Source organism: Bradysia coprophila, chromosome X, assembly GCF_014529535.1.
Source record: "Bradysia coprophila strain Holo2 chromosome X, BU_Bcop_v1, whole genome shotgun sequence".
Classification (NCBI taxonomy): Eukaryota; Metazoa; Arthropoda; class Insecta; order Diptera; family Sciaridae; genus Bradysia; species Bradysia coprophila.
The window spans coordinates 6,799,489-6,812,991 of NC_050737.1; the positions used below are offsets into that span (position 1 = coordinate 6,799,489).

Genomic DNA, 13,503 nt, shown 5'->3' on the forward strand with positions numbered 1-13,503 from the left:
ATTTATTTTACGTAAAACTTTTAGCTAGAACTAGATGGCCTGGCGATGGCATGGAGAATAATGAGACTCGACCAGTGAAAGTCAGACAGTCATTCGCACGTCTGTTGGAACGATATCAAATCCAAGGACCAGCTCATCCGAATCCAGGTCAAAATATCTTGTATCGACCAACAGATGCTCACTCACCACTAACCACCAATTAAACCGAAAGGAAAAATTTCAATTGGTGCAGCGTCTGATTGTGTCGAACAAACAATTTCGCTGAAGACGAAAGAGCCGCGATTTTATCCGTTTGAGCCGTACAAAGGTGCTGTGAATCCCATCATAACCGTTGAAACAATCCAAAGAAAAATTCGAAACCGCAACACTTTAGATTTGAACACATGGTTCACAATATGTCCGATATGAAGGTCAATTAGATTTGAATGCAAAATCAACCAAGCCAACATCGAACAATTCAATTATAACGCCGAAGGAATTTGAGGAATTGAAAAAGGAACGTGACAGCCTGGCTGTGCAGCTGAAGAGTCAAGTGCAGGTGAATGCTGAGTTGAAAAATTTATTGGTCGCAGCGGTTGGTGAGGATCTACAGACACGAGTCAATGTCTAACCGAAGATAAACTGCAGCTTGCCAGAGCGTTACTAAGTTCAGCAATGAATCTATCTTCACACACTGTAAGCTCAAATGAATTCTAAATTTTGTTTGGACGAAATGTCATGTCTAATTTTGATTGACAGGAACAAATCGAATATCTCGCCGGACAGAGGCGAGGTTTGGCGGTAGTAAATTCCTCGCTAGCATTTAATGGTCGAAGAACTAGCTCGCTGGAAAGCGAGTTTTAATGGCAGAAAAAACAAAAAATTTGTCGGATTCAAACAGGCAAATGCTAGAAACCATGTCTACGTTGCGTGAAATGAGCGCTGAAACGTTAGGGCTACTTGAAAATTTCTAGCACAGATCAAATCAACTGAATCTTCCATCCAGCAGTGTGTTAGATGTTTCTGCTGAATGTTTGCCATTTCGCAACAAATGATATTGCATCGGGATTGGTATCCCGATGGCAGTTGACTTACCGGCCTAGATCCAAATGACACCGGCCGAGAAAAGTGCAATTGAGGTAAATTCATTTCACAGAGTTGACCATCGACAGTTATCGAAATGAAAATGAAAATTCTAGGCGCTGCAAATCTCCAATAACCACTGATGGCCACTGACGATGCATTTAGGGCAGTTGTTGGTCAAGCGTTTCGTCGTTTCGCCCAAAGTAATCGCGGTCGATCAAACTACCTTACAATTCGTCGGAAGAAAGTAAAAATTGATATTGGTGCGTCCAGAGCGGTAATGTGAAAATAATAAATTTTTTGTAACAAATGTAGGCTAGGAATTGATCTAAACTTCAATAAAATTTTATTCGAGGATTGTTAACCATATTACACGATTGGTTTTAATCATTTGACGACGCCGTCGACTGTGTGGAAACAAAATCTCGTCTGGAAAATACGGATCACATACAACGGTTTCACTCGTTCAACGGTAAAGTCGAAGGTCAAAGAATTTTGGCTGTTGCTCTACTAACTCAAGTAAGAGTAAGAATGAAAAGCCATTACAGTGACAAATCCCTGCAGAACGAAGTGTTCCCTTTTCAAAACATAAATCACAACATCCTCGATGGATTTCGTTTCACTACAACCGTGTTCGAGGTCAATGTATTACTGCTAGCACTTGGTTGAAACAACAACCCGATAAACCGGCACAGAAAAGATTACAATCATGTCCAACTGAAGGAAGCAAGGCTCGACGAATGTTTGTGAATGGAAGTAATTGGAAATGGGTAGTTCAGTCTTTAGTAAATATTTCGATGCGGCGATTTGGGCGCAAATTCTTAAACGAATCCAGTTACTCCTAAAAAGCCTTTCGGTGCTATACCATAACTCACTTGTAAAAGGCCCAAAAATTGAAAATTTGCAAACAAAAATGCCAAAAGGCCCTTCGGGAATCGCTTAGATCAAAGAACAACACCAACAAATATTACTAAGTCGGAAGCGTTTCTATAGATGTCTCTTCGCAAAATTGAGATTTTAGCCCTTTACTCTGTTCTTGACATTTTATTTTGTCATACTTCGCTATCAAAACTATCGAACTGACGATTTGACCAAGGATGGACTTAACATCATCTGTTTCCACGGAATTATAATGTCATTATCATATATCGTAGATCGTTCGTCTCGATTGTTCATGCTTCAGCTAGTTCGCAGATTTTTTTACGAATTATGATTTTGTTGGATACTGCCGAAGGAGCGAAAATTGAAAAAAAGCGCGAACCGTCTTCCGTATTTTACAAGTTTAAAATTTATTCCGAAATTTCAATTGAGAATGGCAAATAAAAATTGAGTAAATTCCAAAACATAAACCGGTAAAAAATTGTTTACAGTTTTGACTAAATTTTTTTTATTTCATATCGTTCACTCTTCGTCCACGCGTTGCATGATCATCTTATCATCATCTTACACATGATACACTGGCCAAATGAAAAATCAGATACACTTTTCAAACTAAGATTCTCCTCCGGCGCTCTGTAACTACTACATCACACGATAAAAGCAAACAAACAAAAAAAAAATCGTATCCTTATTCGCGCATCGTTCTACTACAAAAAATTTCTAACAAAACTTGTTGGATGATGAGTGTTTTACATCAGCGACTGAGGATCCTCTTGTCGGAGGTGATGGATTTCAATTGATCGGCTGACAAGCGGGTAATATAATATGCGACACCTTCGATACAGGCTAACAGAAACACCTGAATACCGATAATTGCGCTTCCAGCCATTGCGGGGACACCTGCAACATATTTTTTGTTGTTTTAGTGATTGTTGAATTTAACGACGATCTTATTTGGCTTATCATATCTTAAAGTTCTTTTACTGAACTATCGGAAACTACTTAATTCTTTTCAGTAACATCGAACGAAAAGTATTCCGAAAAAAAAGAACTCCAACATTACTACAATCACCCCATTGATAACCTTATCAAAAATAACGAATGTTCTTCATTACCATTTCGAGCGGCTAAATTCCACCAGTGCCGCACCGTAATTATGGAATTCCATGGATCTTCCTTCTTTCGGAGTGACCAACGTACAATCAATTGTGCTGAACATGCACCGCACCAACACAAAATTGCGGCAATATGATCGTGATCTTTGTGAGTAGCTGTCAGATCGGCCCACACAGTCGCCGGACTGATGCGGATGGTGCATTACGATAGCCTTTTATTGCTTGAATATCTCCGCCACCAATGCATCCCCTTGGCGAATGCACCACCGCAATCGTCTAACAATGGCATACCGGGCACGGTGTCTCTTGGCATATTCTTCAGATGGTTTCTACTGTATCTGAAGAATAAAGCTAAAACGGAGTGTTACGTGGCGGTTTCGATGTTCGAGAATATGCAAATGTGTAAGCAATGAGTCAAATCACTTTTTCCAATATTTAATCTAACTAACCTCGACATGCTGAGCGATGTGTTGACAACAAATGGATGTGCGTACATCTCTCAGCAGTGTTGCCAAATAAATTGCCAATAATGTTACATAAATTGTAAATGCAATTAAATGGGTTCAATATTGCATCATAAGAAATAAAATTTCACAGATAACCACACGATCTCCTCTAGAATGAAGTGAAAAAGAGCAATAATTCAAAATTGTAGTTACGATGTTACGCATGGTGTAGATTGTAATAGAGTTGAAAAAAGTTGTTCCAGAAGATGTAAAGAAAATTTGAAAAAGAAAAACGAAGTGGAAGAGGTGCTTATATACGAGACAGGATATGTATGTAATCTCCCCATCGTCCGTGGTGAGTGCCCATCCGTGTTTTACCGTAATGCTAATCTTATCCAATTTTCTGGAACAACGCGCATCAACTAAGTTGAAATTGCGTGTTCGCCTGCTTGTGAACAGTTACGATGAAAACAACTGACGAAGAATAGTCCTAAGCCATTCTGTGGCCGTCATCGTATTGGAGTTCGAAACAGCTTTTCTGTTTGATATGGTTTAGCATAATGAAATTGTTTATTCGTTTGTAGAAACGAAAAGATGTTTTGATGTTTTCCCGCGCTACCCTTGTCTTTTTGTTGTATAAATATATGAGTGAAATGGAGTATTTTGTTTCAAGATTTTCATTTGTAGCACGTTATTAAGTCGATAGACAGCCAGGATGCTGGCGTGTGTATATTTTTATTTTATTTCGGACCCCGATTTTTTCGAACTATCCCCCTTCTTATCTTTCCTATATTTTTGTTTGATTGCTTGTACGTTGTGTGATTTTGTTGGAATGGTTCGTTGCGCTATTTTCCGTGTCGCAATGTTAAAAGCCTTCAGTAATTTTGTACTGGAGAATATTGACGCAATTTGTTGGTCACCGCCATTCGTGATCAACTCAGAGTCTCTCAACCTGTTCTTTCAGAACTGGCCATAACACAACAAGTAGTGCTGGAACATGAGAAGTACGGTTCTCGACGCATGTAGCATGTAAATACTATTTTAACTGTAAAAAAAATAGTATGTTACATACCAAGGATCAAAAAGGTGTGTTTTAGACCCAGTGGTGAAACGGTCCAGGGATGGAGCGACGCGAAGCGGAGCGGAGACTAAGACGTTGTTCACCACCTGGTCTAAAACACACCTTTTTGATCCGTGGTTTGTAATACTATTTTTCTTTCTGGAGTACCAAAGTCAAGATTCCGAACAAAAGCATAACAACAAAACATGAACAACATTCCGGTGCAGAAACATTTCCATATTAATGCGAAAAGTAATCCGTATTAATGCCTAAAGAAGTCCGTTCGTTGCATGTATTCCACAAATTCGAAAAATAAGCAATCTTAGAAATCGAAAGACATCCGAATGAATGCGGAAAGCAGTCCGTATGAATGCTAAAAGCAATCCTTATGATGCATTGTCACAAACACTAAAAAACATTACATTCGGTACATACAACAACTTGACAACATTTGGGAAAGAATAAAGATAGAGAAAATATGATAACGGAATGAAATTGAAGAAATGTAGGTGAGAATGTTGCTCTTTCGGTTACTAACTTGGTGAGTGAATGTGACGGTTTTGTAACTTAGGAAGAAAGAATAATACTTCCGAATTGCTTATAATGCATGAATCTATATAAATGACACCAATATAAGAACCCGAAAAAAGCTTGAATAATATAAGCGATTTTGAAAAGAAATCTGCAACAATTTGTATCCAAATTGTAACAATATGCTGCACCACGTATTTTGTTTCAGCATTAAATCCACAATTGGGATGAAACTCCATTTTAATAGTGCCATCCTGATCTTTTCTTGAATTATAATTAGCATTAAGAACGAGTCAAACAAAAATCATATAATATTTTTCTAAACTTTTCACCGAACACGAAGCCGCATTTCAAGTTTTTAGTGCCATGCCAACGCAATTCAATTGTTTGACGTTTTCGTACAGTGGGATAACAAAAAAAAACATAATTTCTAACATCTAAATGTATTATATTTGAATTGTTTGGTTTCAGAGATCATTTGTGAGAAAAAGGCGGGCATACACTAAAAATTCTCTATTCTTTGTTCACTTACTACGAAATTGTCAAATCTCCATTACTTTCTCTAATATTGTTTATTAAGACTTCCACATTTTCTAACTTAATCAGTTTTCCCAATTCATCTTCCAACCAAGGTTCATTAGACGCTGGGTGTTTTGTATTTTAAAAAGAATTTATTACAGTTCACTGTCGTTCGATGAAGGGAATGTTCTTTAACAATTTTGAATGTGAGAATGATAATAGAAAAAGGTAAATCCTGTATGAATTCCGACAAGTTCATCTGCTTACAGTTTTAACGTCTGCATATGCATTCTAAAAGCCACTAAACAATATGTCATTTAACATCTCATCGCCGTTATTTTACACGACCATTGAATCTCAACGTACCACGTTGAAAGAGAAGGAAATACTTTGACAAGTACCCCAGGGCAAGTTATAATAACTAGTCTTCGGTTTTCTCGCTCTGATCACAACAGTCTATAGATTTGTTCCAATGTCATTTCGAAATGTCAAATTTCATCCACAGAAGATAACTTAACCTCAACTTTGTAATTGACCAAAACAAAAAATACAAAAGGAAATCTCTGTGGATGAAATCGGCTGTGTCAACTTTCGTGGTTAATAGGTTTCTTCCAAGGTCGTTCAAAATGTCAATCGTCATCCACAGAGAAGCCAACACAACCTCACTTTGAAGTTTTAACGAACAAATTTGTTTAAGTTGCGGTTATGTTTGCTTCTGTGGATGACGGTCGGTTGTTTTCGGCCTGTCAAAATTCGTTTTTACTGTACGATGGAAGAAACCCATTCGAACCAAAAAAAATGAAAACATTTCGAAATTTAATACAAAAACGACATCAATACTGTCAACACTGCACTACAGCTTGACATTATTTAATGGTTGACTTTCTACAGAAATTCATTTTGCAATGTTTTCATTTTTAATTTCTATGTAGCATTTATTATGTTGCCTGTGATAGACAATCTCCACAGTTAAATTTTAGAGTTCTGTTGTATTATTTTTCCCCTGAAAATGAGTGGTTCAACGAGCGACGAAAACGGTATTTACGCAATATTTTGACGATGATAAACGGCAGATGTTTATCTCAATTTATTTACGTAAAACTTTTAGCTAGAACTAGATGGCCTGGCGATGGCATGGAGAATAATGAGACTCGACCCAGTGAAAGTCAGACAGTCATTCGCACGTCTGTTGGAACGATATCAAATCCAAGACCAGCTCATCCGAATCCAGGTCAAAATATCTTGTATCGACCAACAGATGCTCACTCACCACTACCACCAATTAAACCGAAAGGAAAAATATTCAATTTGGTGCCACGTCTGATTGTGTCGAACAAACAATTTTCGCTGAAGACGAAAGAGCCGCGATTTATACCGTTTGAGCCGTACAAAGGTGCTGTGAATCCCATCATACCGTTGAAACATCCAAAGAAAATCCGAAACCGCAACAATTTAGATTTGAACACATTGGTTGCACATATGTCCGATATGAAGGCAATCGATTTGAATCCAAAATCAACCGAAGCCACATCGAACAATTCAATTATAACGCCGAAGGAATTTGAGGAATTGAAAAAGGAACGTGACAGCCTGGCTGTGCAGCTGAAGAGTCAAGTGCAGGTGAATGCTGAGTTGAAAAATTTATTGGTCGCAGCGGTTGGTGAGGATCTACAGACACGAGTCAATGTGCTAACCGAAGATAAACTGCAGCTTGCCAGAGCGTTACTAAGTTCAGCAATGAATCTATCTTCACACACTGTAAGCTCAAATGAATTCTAAATTTTGTTGGACGAAATGTCATGTCTAATTTTGATTGACAGGAACAAATCGAATATCTCGCCGGACAGAGCGAGGTTTGGCGTAGTAAATTCCTCGCTAGCAGTTTAATGGTCGAAGAACTAGCTCGCTGGAAAGCGAGTTTAATGCAGAAAAACAAAAATTTGTCGGATTCAAACAGGCAAATGCTAGAAACCATGTCTACGTTGCGTGAAATGAGCGCTGAAACGTTAGGCTACTTGAAATTTCTAGCACAGATCAAATCACTGAATCTGCCATCCAGCAGTGTGTTAGATGTTTCTGCTGAATGTTTGGCCATTTCGCAACAAATGATATTGCATTCGGGGATTGGTATGCCCGTGGCAGTTGACCTTACCGGCCTAGATCCAATGACACCGGCCGAGAAAAGTGCAATTGAGGTAAATTCATTTCACAGAGTTGACCATCGACAGTTTATCGAAATGAAAATGAAAATTCTAGGCGCTGCAAATCTCCAATGAACCACTGATGGCCACTGACGATGCATTTAGGGCAGTTGTTGGTCAAGCGTTTTCGTCGTTTCGCCCAATAGAATCGCGGTCGGATCAAACTACCTACAATTCGTCGGAAGAAAGTAAAAATTGATATTGGGCGTCCAGAGCGGTAATGTGAAAATAATAAATTTTTTGTAACAAAATGTAGGCTAGGAATTGACTCTAAACTTCAATAAAATTTTATCGAGGATTGTTAACCATATTACACGATTGGTTTTAATCATTTGACGACGCCGTCGGACTGTGTGGAAACAAAATCTCGTCTGGAAAAATACGGATCACATACAACCGGTTCACCGTTCAACGGTAAAGTCGAAGGTCAAAGAATTTTGGCTGTTGCTCTACTAACTCAAGTATAGAGTAAAGAATGAAAAGCCATTACAGTGAACAATGCCTGCAGAACGAAGTGTTCCCTTTTCAAAAACATAAACTACAACATCCTCGATGGATTCGTTTCACTACAACCGTGTTCGAGGTCAATGTATTACTGCTAGCACTTGGTTGAAACAACAACCCGATAAACCGGCACAGAACAGATTACAATCATGTCCAACTGAAACTAGCAAGGCTCGACCGAATGTTTGTGAATGGAAGTCAAATTGAAATGGGTAGTTCAGTCTTTAGTAAATATTTCGAGCGCATTTGGGCGCAAATGTCTTAAAACGAATCCAGTTACTCTAAAAAGCCTTTCGGGTGCTATACATAACTCACTTGTAAAAGGCCCAAAAATTGAAAATTTGCAAACAAAAATGCAAAAGGCCCTTCGGGAATCGCTTAGATCAAGAACAACACCAACAAATAATTACTAAATCGGAAGCGGTTTCGATAGATGCCTTTGCAGCAAATTGAGAGATTTTAGCCCGTTTACCGTTCTGACTATTATTGTCATACTTCGCTATCAAAACTATCGAACTGACGATTGACCAAGATGACATTACATCATCTGTTTCCACGGAATTAAAATGTCATTATCATATCGTAGATCTCGTCTCGATTTCTGCGTCAGTTCAGCTAGTTCGCAGATTTTTTTACGAATTACTGATTTTGTTGGATACTGCCGAAGACGAAATGAAAAAAAGTCCGACCGTCTTCCGTATTTACAAGTTTAAAAATTTATTCCGAAATTTCAATTGAGAATGGCAAATAAAAATTTGAGTAAATTCAAAACATAAACCGGTAAAACAATTGGTTTACTAGTTTTGACTAAATTTTTTTTATTTCATATCGTTCACTCTCCGTCCAACCGCGTGTGCATGATCATCTTACAATCATCTCTACACTATACACGGCCAATGAAAAATCAGATACACTTTTTCAAACTAAATTCTCCTCCGGCGCTCTGTAACTACTACATCACACTAAAAGCAAACAAACAAAAAAAAAATCGTTCCATTCGGTCATCGTTCACACAAAATAATTTCTAACAAAACTTGTTCGGATGATGAGTGTTTTACATCAGCGACTGAGGATCCTCTGTCGGAGGTGATGGATTTCGAAATTGATCGGCTGACAAGCGGGTAAATAATATGCCGACACCTTCGATAAGGGCTAACAGAACACCACCGATAATTGCGCTTCCAGCCATTGCGGGGACACCTGCAACATATTTTTTGTTGTTTTAGTGATTGTTGAATTTAACGACGATCTTATTTGGCTATCATATCTTTAAAGTCTTTACTGAACTATCGGAAACTACTTATTCATTCGTCAGAACATCGAACGAAAAGTATTCCGAAAAAAAAGAACTCCAACATTACTACAATCACCCCATTGATAACCTTATCAAAAATAACGAATGTTCCTTCACTTACCATTTCGAGCGGCTAAAATTCCACCAGTGGCCGCACCGCTAATTATGGAATTCCATGGATCTTCCTTCTTTCGGAAGTGGACCAACGTACAATCAATTGTGCTGAACATGCCACCCCAAACAGCAAAATTGCCGGCAATGATCGGTGATCTTTGTTTGATAGCTGTCAGACTGCCCACCAGTCGCCGACTGATGCCGGATGGTGCATTACGATAGCCTTTTATTGCTTGAAATACTCCGCCACCAATGCATCCCATTGCGAATGCACCACCGCAATCGTCAACAATGCGATACGGGCACGGTTCTCTGGCATATTCTTCCATGGTTTCTACTGTATCTGAGAATAAAGCTAAAACGGAGTGTTACGTGCGGTTTCGATGTTCGAGAATATGTCAAAGTGTAAGCAATGAGTCAAATCACTTTTTCCAATATTTAATCTACTAACCTCACTGCTGACGATGTGTTGACAACAAATGGATGTGCGTACGATCTCTCAGCAGTGTTGCAAATAAATTGCCAATAATGTTACATCAAATTGTAAATGCAATTTAAATGGTTCAATATTGCATCAAAAGAAATAAAAATTTCACAGATAACCACACGATCTCCTCTAGAATGAATGTCAAAAAGAGCAATAATTTCAAAATGTAGTAGAGTTACGCATGTGTAGATTGTAATAGATGTGAAAAAAGTTGTTCCAGAAGATGTAAAGAAAATTTGAAAAAGAAAAACGAAGTGGAAGAGGTGCTTATATACGAGACAGGAATGTATGTAATTTCTCCCCATCGTCGTTGGTGAGTGCCCAATCCGTGTTTTACCGTAATGCTAATCTTATCCAATTTTTCTGGAACAACGCGCATCACTAAGTTGAAATTGCGTTGTTCGCTGTCTTGTGAACAGTTACGATGAAAACAACTGACGAAGAATAGTCCTAAGCCATTCTGTGGCCGTCATCGTATTTGGAGTTCGAAACAGCTTTCTGTTTGATATGTTTAGCATATTGAAATTGTTTATTCGTTTGTAGGAAACGAAAGATGTTTTGATGTTTTCCGCGCTACCCTTTCTTTTTGTTGTAAATATATTGAGTGAAATGGAGTATTTTGTTTCAAGATTTTCATTTGTAGCACGTTAATTAAGTCGATAGACAGCCAGATGCTGGCGTGTGTATATTTTTATTTTTATTTCCGGACCCCGAGTTCTTTCGAACCTTATTCCCCTTCTTATCTTTCTATATTTTTGTTTGATTGCTTGTACGTTGTGTGATTTTGTTGGAATGGTTCGTTGCGCTATTTTCCGTCGCAATGTTAAAAAGCCTTCAGTAATTTTGTACTGGAGAATATTGACGCAATTTGTGTGTCACCGCCTTCGTGATCAACTCAGAGTTGTCTCAACCTGTTCTTTCAGAACTGGCCATAAACACAAAAGTAGTGCTTGGAACATGAGAAGTACGGTTCTCGACGCATGTAGCATGTAAAATACTATTTAACTGTAAAAAAAATAGTATGTTACATACCAAGGATCAAAAAGGTGTGTTTTAGACCCAGGTGGTGAAAACGTCCAGGGATGGAGCGACGCGAAGCGGAGCGGAGACTAAGGACGTTTTCACCACCTGGGTCTAAAACACACCTTTTTGATCCGTGGTTTGTATACTATTTTTCTTTCTGGAGTACCAAAGTCACATTCCGAACAAAACATAACAACAAAACTGAACAACATTCCGGTGCAAAAGCATTCCATATTAATGCCGAAAGTAATCCGTATGAATGCCTAAAGAAGTCCGTTCCGTGTGCATGTATTCTCACAAATGTCGAAAAATAAGCAATCTGTAGGAATGCCGAAAGACATCCGAATGAATGCCGAAAGCAGTCCGTATGAATGCTGAAAGCAATCCTTATGAATGCATTGTCACAAAACACTAAAAACATTACATTCGCGTACATACAACAACTTGACACATTTGGGAAAGAATAAAGATAGGATCGAAAATGACATAAGCGGGAATGAAAATTGAGAGAAAATAGTAGGGGAGAATGTTGCTCTTTCGGTACTAAATTTGGTGAGTGAATGTGACGGTTTTGGTACTTCAGGAAGAAAAGAATATTAGCTTTCCGAATTGCTTATAATGCAGATTCTATATAAAATGACACTCGAATATAAGAACCCGTAAAAAAGCTTGAATAATATAGCGATTTTGAAAAGAAATTCTGCAACAATTTGTACCAATTTGTAACAATATGCTGCACCGTGATTTTTGTTTCAGCATTTAAATCCACAATTGGGATGAACTCCATTTTTAATAGTGCCATCTGATCTTTTCTTGAAATTAGTAATTAGATAAGACGAGTCTAACAAAAATCTATAATATTTCTTCTAAACTTTTCCAACGAAACAAGGCCGCATTTCAGTTTTTAGTGCCATGTCCCAACTCAATTTCAATTGTTGTGACGTTTTCGGTACAGCTGGGATAAAAAAAAACACAAATTTTATCATCTAATGTATTTATTTGATTGTTTGGTTCAGAGTCATTTTGGAAAGGGCATCACTAAAATTCTCTATTCTTTGTTCAACTTTACTACGAAATTGTTCAAATCCATTAGCTTTCTCTAATATTGTTTTATTAAGAGCTTTCACATTTTCTACTTCAGTTTTCCAATTTTCTCTTTCACTTTTCAAATTTTCTACTTCACTTTTCAAATTTTCTACTTGAGTTGACAACCCACTATTTGCAGCTTTGACATTTTCTAGGTCCTTTTTCATAGTTTTAATAACATTAGTTATTTCAAGGTTTTTATGTAGTAAATTTTGACAAAACATTTTCATTTTGACGTTTTGTTCGGATTGATCAGCACTTGTTTTCAACAAATCACTGATGAATACAGCGCAACATGAATGCGAATCTATAAATGCCTTCACTGTAGTCATCGCTTCCTCCACTTTTTCCGACTCGAAATCCGTAGATTCACTTGTGCACGAGATGTGTTCTTTCAAAGTGCTCGTAGCTTCCAACACTTCTTCAAAGCTGGGAACGATCAGCTGAAAATCAATTGTTGATTTATTGCCAATGTTGTAATGCGCCAACGTATATTCATCCTGTAATATCTCGTTCGAAAAAGACAGTTTTTGATATTTCCTGTGAATTCCGGTTTTACTGGTGATATTATCCTTGACGTCTATTATTGTGAAGGACGATTCAACTTCCAGAGAGATGTTACAAGTTGACGTTTCTATGATGATTTCCATTCTAAAAATAAAGCGAAACAGTAAGTATTGGGTCAATGCAGCTCCCAAGCAACCGCACACTCTGATAATGTCCGCTTGCAAATGCCATTATTTTAGAAGTGTATGAAACAGTGTAATGAAATTTACAAGAGGACACTGGTCGATTTTTTGGTCTCTTAATTTTGTAAACAATATGCGTGCGATTGGTAGCTAGAGAGCAGCCTTGATTGAGTCAATTTTGCTTCTATTTTTAATCTACATACTAACCTCACTGCTTTGTATTGACAATATAAGGATGTACATACGATCTCTCAGCATCAGTGTTGCAAATAAATTGCCAATAATGTTAGAATCAAATTGTAAATTTATTTTAAATGGTTCAATGTTGCATCTAAAGACATAAAAACATCACAGATAACCACACTAGAATGAATGTCAAAAAGTGCAATAATTTCAAAATGTATAGTAGAGTTACGCACGTGTGTCATAGATTGTAAGATGTAATAGATGTGACAAAAGCTGTTCCAGAAGAGGTTACAGAAATTTTGAAAAA

At 37.7% G+C, this 13,503-nt stretch overlaps 3 protein-coding genes and 1 pseudogene across 3 annotated transcripts; 1 reads left to right on the forward strand and 3 right to left on the reverse strand.

The window, feature by feature from the left end:
• Positions 1 to 2,695: 2,695 nt before the first annotated feature.
• Positions 2,696 to 3,552, reverse strand: LOC119085683 (annotated as a pseudogene).
• Positions 3,553 to 6,455: 2,903 nt separating this feature from the next.
• On the forward strand, positions 6,456 to 8,126 carry LOC119085717 (golgin-45). Its single transcript, XM_037196166.1, has 4 exons — positions 6,456 to 6,649; positions 6,721 to 7,370; positions 7,433 to 7,807; positions 7,869 to 8,126. Exons 1-4 carry the CDS (start codon positions 6,622 to 6,624, stop codon positions 8,010 to 8,012), a joined length of 1,197 nt encoding a protein of 398 aa, XP_037052061.1. The 5' UTR covers positions 6,456 to 6,621; the 3' UTR covers positions 8,013 to 8,126.
• Positions 8,127 to 9,010: 884 nt separating this feature from the next.
• LOC119085720 (mitochondrial import inner membrane translocase subunit Tim17-B) lies at positions 9,011 to 10,367 on the reverse strand. The gene is made up of 3 exons (XM_037196168.1): positions 10,177 to 10,367; positions 9,733 to 10,080; positions 9,011 to 9,517 (listed from the first exon to the last, which is right to left on the reverse strand). The coding sequence occupies exons 2-3, from the start codon at positions 10,052 to 10,054 to the stop codon at positions 9,372 to 9,374; spliced, it is 468 nt and encodes a 155-aa protein (XP_037052063.1). The 5' UTR covers positions 10,055 to 10,080; positions 10,177 to 10,367; the 3' UTR covers positions 9,011 to 9,371.
• Positions 10,368 to 12,222: 1,855 nt separating this feature from the next.
• On the reverse strand, positions 12,223 to 13,290 carry LOC119085719. Its single transcript, XM_037196167.1, has 2 exons — positions 13,218 to 13,290; positions 12,223 to 12,972 (listed from the first exon to the last, which is right to left on the reverse strand). The coding sequence occupies exon 2, from the start codon at positions 12,969 to 12,971 to the stop codon at positions 12,231 to 12,233; it is 741 nt and encodes a 246-aa protein (XP_037052062.1). The 5' UTR covers position 12,972; positions 13,218 to 13,290; the 3' UTR covers positions 12,223 to 12,230.
• Between the last annotated feature and the right edge of the window lie 213 nt (positions 13,291 to 13,503).

What these genes read in the sequence shown, in the direction of transcription:
- LOC119085719 (XM_037196167.1), bottom strand. Translation starts at nt 12,971, where the DNA reads ATGGAAATCATCATAGAAACGTCAACTTGTAACATCTCTCTGGAAGTT.
- LOC119085720 (XM_037196168.1), bottom strand. Translation starts at nt 10,054, where the DNA reads ATGGAAGAATATGCCAGAGAACCGTGCCCGTATCGCATTGTTGACGAT. An exon ending in AATTTTAGCCGCTCGAAATG is followed by an intron (nt 9,518 to 9,732) that starts GTAAGTGAAGGA and finishes AATATGTTGCAG; the next exon opens with GTGTCCCCGCAATGGCTGGA.
- LOC119085717 (XM_037196166.1), top strand. Translation starts at nt 6,622, where the DNA reads ATGAGTGGTTCAACGAGCGACGAAAACG. An exon ending in TGAATCTATCTTCACACACT is followed by an intron (nt 7,371 to 7,432) that starts GTAAGCTCAAAT and finishes TTTGATTGACAG; the next exon opens with GAACAAATCGAATATCTCGC. An exon ending in CCGAGAAAAGTGCAATTGAG is followed by an intron (nt 7,808 to 7,868) that starts GTAAATTCATTT and finishes TGAAAATTCTAG; the next exon opens with GCGCTGCAAATCTCCAATGA.